The sequence below is a fragment of the Oryx dammah genome, unplaced genomic scaffold (genome assembly GCF_014754425.2).
Source record: "Oryx dammah isolate SB20612 unplaced genomic scaffold, SCBI_Odam_1.1 HiC_scaffold_10, whole genome shotgun sequence".
Classification (NCBI taxonomy): Eukaryota; Metazoa; Chordata; class Mammalia; order Artiodactyla; family Bovidae; genus Oryx; species Oryx dammah.
The window spans coordinates 55367894-55376759 of record NW_024070194.1 but is presented as its reverse complement, the minus strand read 5'-3'; the positions used below and the strand labels follow the sequence as shown (position 1 = coordinate 55376759).

Sequence of the window (8866 nt, the reverse complement as noted above, 5' to 3'; positions counted from 1 at the left end):
AGAAACAGGCATGGAAAAGTTAAGGAAACTGCCCTATACCTACAACATTAACTGAAGAGACTGAGATTAAAGCCACTCTGGCTCAAAGCCAGGTTCTAACAAGCCATTTCCTTACAAACCTGATCCCTGAAAAATATCTGAACACACACAAGGTAATCCAACACACAGTCCCTCTGCACACACAGAATACACATTCCTGTTATATAAAGAGTGTTACTGTACCTAAAGCGTTGAATATCAGCATCAGACACCAAATTTTTAATGACAAGAAATCCATTTTCTTCATAAAATTTTCTCTGTTCTAGGCTTAGAACATTATTCTCGCGAGTATACCTAAAGAAAAAAAAAATCTTAAATAAGTCCAGTTTAAAAATGAAAACGTTCATGTTAATGTATGGCAAAACCAATATATTGTAAAGTAATTAGCCTCCAAGTAAAATAAATAAATTTATATTTAAAAATAAAAATAAAAATCATAAGCTAACAATATTTATCAAGAACCTGAGAAATGTTTGTACTATTCCACTCAGCACTTTTATTTCTAAAACTTTAAAGAAATAATCTGAACCGAAACATTAATTATTGTCACCAAGAAATGGAAGAATAATTAACTGGTTATATTATATCCTTTCAATGGGATATGACTTGACATTAAAAATGAAGAACATATGCCAAAACCAATACAGAATTGTAAAGTAAAAATTAAAAATAAATAAATAAATTTAAAAAAAAAAAAAATGAAGAACATATAATAGCAAGGACAGTGCTTATTAAATTAAAATGTGATGACAGTGATATAAAACCAAGACACTATTTGTTTAAAACAAGAAGACTATAAAGAAATAAAGCCAAAACAAAAATGTTTCACAGTGATTGCCTTTATGTAGTGGCATTATGAATGATTTTTTAAATTCATCCTATTTCTATGATTTTAAAATATATTTTGAAAATAAAATAAAATATATTCTGTAATGAATATGTATGGTTTTTCATAAAGGAAACAACAACATATTTTATGTTTTTAATTGTCTGCTTCATGCATTTACAGAAGAAATCAAAGTAACAAAATCTAAATAAGTGTACAGTACACACATGAACTCAAATCCCCCTGTCCATTCCTCTGGTTTGGAACTGTGACTCTATGAGAATGTTCCATGGAGATCAACCTCTTCCACTTCAAAGGTGACTTTAAGATAAACCAAAGATGCTAGCTGAGATATCAGAGTCACCAAAAAACTGGCTAATTTAAATGAGATATACCATGCCTGAATTTTATAAAATAAACATATGCACTTTGTGATGTTTTCCCTTCTTTCTAAATTTTAAATACATATAGAAAGTGTCTTCAAAAATATCCAGAATTGTTCCAATGAGAACAAGTCCTGGATTCAGGGGATTTGTATAATGAATTCTTATCGGTCAATAATTTTATATCTGAGTTATCACTGGGGAAAAAACACCTTTATATACATTGTATGGCTAAGAATTAAAATTATATCTACTTACTGGAATTGTTGAGGATGGAAACTGGCAAGGGAACCAACCCCCGAAGTGTGGTGAGCTATCTAGGATGTGATTTAAGGCAAATCAAGTGAAGTCCAGGCATCACCCTTCTAGAATCAGCCCACTCTGGATTGGTTTTCACAAGGGAAGACCAGCCCTACACAGTCATCAGGCACACTGACTACACACAAATGCTCCGATGCACTATTGCTTAGATCATCTCATTTCACAACAGCTTAAGGAGGTGCCTGGAAGCCAAGAGCTTTATTATGCCAACTGCACAGAGCAGAAACCCTTGGCTGGGGTCAGGGTTCAGTAACTGGTCCAAGGTCACCCAGCAGAAAACAGCTGAGCTGAGACTTGACCAACATTGTATTCATACTTTCCATCTATTTTATTCCCCCTGGATATTCCTTCCACTAAACTACTGAGTGAATAAAAATGGAAAATTTTTATTCTATTCTATTCTAGAAATAAGGAGAACCATGTTCTATTCAAAAGAAGTTTTTCTCTTAGTGGGAGTTCGTCCAAAATATTAGAAACAGTTTGGCTGGTCATTAAAAAAAAAAAAAGAATATCTTTATAAAAAATATTTGCCAACTCTGGCTCAAGAACAAGCACTTGTCAATTTAGTGGAGTGCCTCTCTATAAAGCACTGTTTCTCAGAAGAAGTGGGTATGATGGGTGTCAGATTCACCCAGAGAACTTTTTCAAACCCCTACTAGAGTTCAAGCTTCAAGATGCTACCCTCAGTTAAAAAATCACTCTGGCTTGGGATTGACACGTCCACACTGCTATATTTTAAATGGATAACCAACAAAGTCCTACTGTATAGCACAGGGAACTCTATTCAATGTTATGTGGTAGCCTGGATGGGAGGGAGTTTGTGGGAGAATGGATACATGTATATGTATTGCTGAGTCCCTCTGCTGGTCTACCTGAGACTATCAAAATTGTTAATCCACAGACTCCAATATAAAATAAAAAGTTTTAAAAATCACTCTGATAGAACTGAGTTGCATCTTTCAGCTGTACTGAGGCTGGAAAATACTTAGACAATGAATGGGGTAAAGAAATACTGCTGCTGCTGCTGCTGCTGCTGCTGCTGCTGCTGCTAAGTCGCTTCAGTCCTGTCCGACTCTGTGCGACCCCATAGACGGCAGCCCACCAGGCTCCCCCGTCCCCGGGATTCTCCAGGCAAGAACACTGGAGTGGGTTGCCATTTCCTTCTCCAACGAATGAAAGTGAAAAGTGAAAGTGAAGTCGCTCAGTCACGTCTGACTCTTTGCGACCCCATGGACTGCAGCCCACCAGGCTCCTCCATCCCTGGGATTTTCCAGGCAAGAGTACTGGAGTGGGTGCCATTGCTAGTTGCCTTCAATTTAAGATCTGCAGCATACAGCCTTTCACAGGCCTCTGAATTACCTGTGGTTTCTCAAAAGAAAAAAAAAGTTCATATAGTAAACAATGACTCCCAAAAAATATGATCCACATAGTAGAGTATCATTTTAAAATATCTTAAAACATCTAAAAGTTCCTTCTAGTTTTCTATCCAGTCATCACCAGATGATTGACTTAGGATCTCATTTGTTTTGGTCATTTTTTTCATTGTTTCTTTAGCTGAAAGAGCTACGTTCTGAATGACACTTCACATAAACATGTTATCCTTTTTGAATGATGTCTGTATCTAAGTGGGGACAATATAATAGTGAAAAAGATGGGAATTCCCTGGCAGTCCAGTGGTTAGGACCCGGGCCTTTCACTGCTCAGCGCCTGGGTTCAGGCTCCGGTCAGGAAACTAAGATCCCACAAGCCCCCAATGTGGAAAAAGGTGGAGAGGGGGGCCAAGAGTCAGAATTACTAGCTACTGTCTGTTTTTTCCCCGAGGGAGAGAGTTAACCTCTTTGTCAGATGTTCTCAACAAAATAAAGCTGTCAGGACAGTCCAGACATCAGCCTTCCAATCCTTTTCTCCTCTCTCACACTCCTGCATTATGGTTTTTATTTTTGTTATTGTTGGTTCTTGGAGAATTTTCTTAATATGTGGAAATGTTTACAAAGCTAATAATCATTTACTGTGTTTACTATACAAAGCTAATAAACCTGGAAAAAAATGGATGCAAAAATCTGTACCGTACAGCACGGTCCTGAATGTTATTATGCAATTATGTAAATATATAGAAAAGAAACAGACCAAGGTGTTTACAAATAATAATCTGTGAGAAGTGAAATTATGGATTATATAGATTTTCTTCTTTGTGTTTATCTGCATTTAAACACTGCACTGTTACTTCAAAAATTATTTCTTATTTCTTAAAGGAATAATTAAGGTTGGGAGGAAATTGCCACGTAATGTCTAGCAGTTTCTTTAAGCCTAAACCACACACATATTCACTGAAAATTTAGGTAGAGACGCTCACCACTTCTGGCTATGTAAATTGAAATGAATTAAAATGAAAACTTCAGTTCCTTAACTGCACTGTCACATTTCAAGTGCTCATAGCCACATATGGCAACCACATTGAATCCTACCGGCAAAGAACATTTTTCCACCATCACAGGGAGCTTGTATTCGACAGTACTGTTCTAGGAAATAGAGATGAAAAAAAAAAAAGCTCTGACCTCGACACTATTATAACTAAGTCCAGCGAGATCAGAATATTAAATTTTAGGGAATTTCCTGTCGGTCCAGTGGTTAGTTTTTCCACTGCAGCAGGCACAGATGGGTTCGATCCCTGCTGGGGGAACTAAAAGCCTCTGTGCTGTGAGCTTGCCCTCCCTCCTCCAACCCCCGCAAAAAAAAAAAAAAAAAGAACACAATTAAAATTTAAAAGTAATAACAGACTGGACCCGGAAACCTTAATCTACTTCCAGTTATATTCAGGCCCAATATATTGGCACTTCTCACAACTGAACTATTAATAGTATCACACTAAGTGAAAACAGGTTGCTAGTCACTCCCAGGCATTTGATACCACAGGTCTAAGAGGAGCCTGAGTACCTGCATTTCTAACAAGCACCTAGGTAGTCCTGCTGCTGCTGCTCTGGGAACCACGCTTTGACAACCACTGGTTCCATTAAATGACCTTGCTCAGGAAAGTTAATTTCTCCTAACCTCAAATGTTTTCTCACCTGTAAAGTGAGATTACATAGTCACTTGGGTTCCCTTTACCAGTTTGTGGAGGAGATTTTAAATTTATAACGATTCGAATATGTCAAGGCTTGGAACACAGTTGGGAGAGCAACAATGGAAGTAAAAGAAACAGTATAATCGCTTTAGGAGAAATTTCAGAAACTAAATATAGCAGAGCAGAGTCTAATCATGTCACTTGGTTGGGGGGAGGGGGGAACCCAGCAAGTTGATTTCTGAGGCACACAGTGACATCTCTCTCGATCTAACACCGGTGGCGCACAGATTGACTTGGGATTAATTTCAGAAGACCTGATCAGGAGCGGACACAGGACACCCAGCCCTTCGCCAGGAAACAGTGTAAGCTCCACCGGGCTCGCCTGGAGAAGGAAGAGCTGGGGGGCAGCTCCACCCCGAGAGGACCCCTCGGCTCCTCCAGGTGGCTCTACGCCCCGGGTTACGTTTCTGTCTCTGGGCTGCCCGGCGATCAGGTGCGGTCAAGTACACAAAGTCAGGGCAGCAGAGAGCAGGCCTGCTTGGACTTCGCACCCTCCCCTCCCAAAGCCAGAGGACAGAGGGCCCGGGAGGCTGCAGCGACGCCACTCCAGGAGTTGGAGCCAGCAGCCGCAGCCCCACCGGGCGGAAAAGTCCCCTCTTGGGCCTTCAGGACGCATCTGCCCTGGCCCGCTAGCGCCCGAAAGAGATGTGATCATAACGAGGACAGAGGCTGCGGAGCCAGGAAGAACCAGCAAGAGTCAGCGGGGAGGTTATGCAATGCGCCCTGAAATCCGCCACCCTTCACGCTCGAACCCCGCGAACCCAAAGGATACAATGGTCCCGGCCGAGCGGCAACCGAGGTGTCGCAGCAAGACACTCAAGCGCGCGGAAGCTCGGTTTCGGTCCATGGCCGGCGGGCAATACCGGGGCGCCTGGCCTCCAGGCACTTAATTCAGTTGGGGGCCCCCGCCTCCTCTTAGAGGGAGGGGCTTGGAGCGGACGTGGCTCGACGAGGAGGCGGGGCTAGGGTAGCACCGCCTCCCACGTTGGCCAAGGCGCTGCCCGCAGATTCGCCCCCTGGGCCACTGGGAGAGGGTGTTTCCTGCCGGAGCTTATTGCTTTTGGAAGGAAGCGAAGTCGCTCAGTCGTGACTCTTTGCGACCCAATGGACTGTAGCCTACGAGGCTCCTCCGTCCATGGGACTTTCCAGGCAAGAGTACTGGAATGGGTTGCCATTTCCTTCTCCAGAGGATCTTACCCACAACCCAGGGATCAAACCCAGGTCTCCTGCATTGCAGGCAGACGCTTTACCGTCTGAGCCACTAGGGAAGTCTATAAAATGAAAGTCGCTTAGTCGTGTCCAGCTCTTTGCAACCTTATGGACTATACAGTCCATGGAATTCTCCAGGCCAGAATAATGGAGTGGGTAGCTATTCTTTTCTCTAGGGGATCTTCCCAACTCAGGGCTCACACCTAGGTCTCCCATATTGTAGGCAGATTCTTTACCAGCTGAGCCATCAGGGAAGCTCTTATTGCTTTTATGAGAGTCCAAAGACTGGCTCTGTCATACCGATCGGGAGACTAATCTCCAGGGGCAAATCTCCCCGGAGTAATAGAACCAGACAGAACTCACATTCTTAACTGCATCGTTCCACTTTATTCTACAGGACTGATCCTTCCAAACTCTGAATGCAGAGTTCCAAAGAATAGCAAGGAGAGATAAGAAAGCCTTCACAGTGATCAATACAAAGAAATAGAGGAAAACAATAGAATGGGAAAGATTAGCTATCTCGTCAAGAAAATTCGAGATACCAAGGGAACATTTCATGCAAAGATGGGCACAATAAAGGACAGAACTGGTATGGACCTAACAGAAGCAGAAGATGTTAAGAAGTGGCAAGAGTACACAGAAGAACTATACAAAAAAGATCTTCACGACCCAGATACTCTCAATGATGTGATCACTCACCTAGAGCTAGACATCCTGGAATGCGAAGTCAAGTGGGCCTTAGGAAGCATCACTATGAACAAAGCTAGTGGAGGTGATGGAATTCCTGTTGAGGTATTTCAAATCCTAAAAGATGATGCTGTGAAAGTGCTGCACTCAGTATGCAGCAAGTTTGGAAAACTCAGCAGTGGCCACAGGACTGGAAAAGGTCAAATTTCATTCCAATCCCAAAGAAAGGCAATGCCAAAAGATGTTCACACTACTGCACAATTACACTCATCTCACATGCTAGCAAAGTCATGCTCAAAATTTCCAAGCCAGGTGTCAACAGTACGTGAACTGTGAACATCCAGATGTTCAGGCTGGATTTAGAAAAGACAGAGAAACCAGAGATTAAATTGCCAACATCTGTTGGATCATCAAAAACCAAGAAACTTCCAGAAAAACATCAATTTCTTCTTTACTGAGTATGCCAAAGCCTTTGACTGTGTGGATCACAACAAACTGTGGAAAATTCTTCAAGAGATGGGAATATCAGGCCACCTTATCTGCCTCCTGAGACATCTGTATGCAGATCAAGGAGAAACAGTTAGAACTGGACATGGAACAACAGACTAGTTCTAAATCGGGAAAGGAGTACATCAAGGCTGTATACTGTCACCCTGTTTATTTAACTTATATGCAGAGTACATCATGCAAAATGCTGGGCTGGATGAAGCACAAGCTGGAATCAAGATTGCCAGAAGAAATATCAATAACCTCATATATGCAGATGACACCACCCTTATGGCAGAAAGCAAAGAACTAAAGAGCCTCTTGATGAAAGTGAAATAGGAGAGAGAAAAAGTTGGCTTAAAACTCAACATTCAGAAAACTAAGATCATGGCATCAGGTCCCATCACTTCATGGCAAATAGATGGAGAAACAATGGAAACAGTGGGCGACTTTATTTTGGGGGGCTCCAGCAGATGGTGACTACAGCCATGAAATTAAAAGACGCTTGCTCCTTGGAAGAAAAGCTATGACTAACCTAGACAGCGTATTAAAACACAGAGACATTACTTTGCTGACAAAGGTCCATCTAGTCAAAGCTATGGTTTTTCCAGTAGCCATGCATGAATGTGAGAGTTTGACCATGAAGAAACCTGAACCCCAAAGAATTGATGCTTTTGAACTGTGGTGTTGGAGAAGACTCTTGAGAGTCCCTTGAACTCCAAGGAGATCAAACCAGTCAATCCTAAAGAAAATCAACCCTGAATATTCATTGGAAGGACTGATGCTGAAGCTGAAACTGCAATACTCTGGACACCTGATGTGAAGAGCTGACTCATTGGAAAAGACCCTGATGCTGGGAAAGACTGAGGGCAGGAGGAAAAGGGGACGACAGAGGATGAGATGGTTGGATGGCATCACTGACTCAATGGACATGAGTTTGGGTAAGCTCTGAGAATTGGTGATGGACGGGGAAGCCTGGCAGGCTGCAGTCCATGGGGTCTCAAAGTGTCGGACATGACTTAGCAACTGAACTGAACTGAACTGATCCTTCCACTCATCTGCTGAAGGAATGAAAATTTACATGTTCAGCACTGAAAGTAACATGTGGTTTCCAAAAGTGCCCTTTAATTTAGCAGGAATCCAGTCTGAAATATTAGAAACCGGTTGGTTATTTTTGTTTAAAGTTGTTTAGGAAATGTGATTCTATGAAATGTCTAAGCCATGGTATAAGATGTAATTTTAAATTTGCTGAAGAACCAGATTCTTTTTTTCCAATTCATTGAGTTTGGGGAAGAGTATGGGTGATGGTGTTGACCCTTTAAATTCTACATACAAGTAGTATCAAGTAGCATATATCCTTCTGTGAGTAGCTTATTTCACTTAGCATAATGCTCTCAAGATTTATTCCATGTTGTTCCATATGCCAGAGTTACTTGTTTACTAAGGCTGAATAACTTTCCACGTTTATACATACTCCGTCTTCTCTACCCATTCATCCACTGATCACAAGTTGTTTCCGTATCTTGGCTATTGTAATACTGCTGCAGTGAACATGGGGGTGTAGGTATTTCTTCAAAATCCTGGATTTCAAGTCATTTAGAGAAATACCTAGAAATGGGATTGCTGAATCATATGGTAGTTCTATTTTAATTTTTTGAGGTAATGTTATATAGTGGTTACCATAGTGGCTGTAAGAACTAGAAATTCTTTCCATAAGATCTCTTTCCCATCCCATATCTACAGATAGCTGACTTACCATTTCATTGGGTGTTTTTCCTCTTAGTTTTTGTTTCT

The 8866-nt window shown here is 41.4% G+C and overlaps 1 protein-coding gene across 1 annotated transcript in view; it reads right to left on the bottom strand.

The window, feature by feature from the left end:
* PHYH (phytanoyl-CoA 2-hydroxylase) overlaps positions 1 to 5630 on the bottom strand; it is a 25049-nt gene extending 19419 nt beyond the window's left edge. The window contains exons 1-3 of the mRNA XM_040248564.1: positions 5463 to 5630; positions 1507 to 1565; positions 223 to 333 (exon numbers count right to left, since the gene is read on the bottom strand). Coding sequence (XP_040104498.1) covers positions 223 to 333; positions 1507 to 1565; positions 5463 to 5537 — 245 coding nt within the window. The 5' untranslated portion in view covers positions 5538 to 5630. The remainder of the gene's footprint in view (positions 1 to 222; positions 334 to 1506; positions 1566 to 5462) is intronic.
* Between the last annotated feature and the right edge of the window lie 3236 nt (positions 5631 to 8866).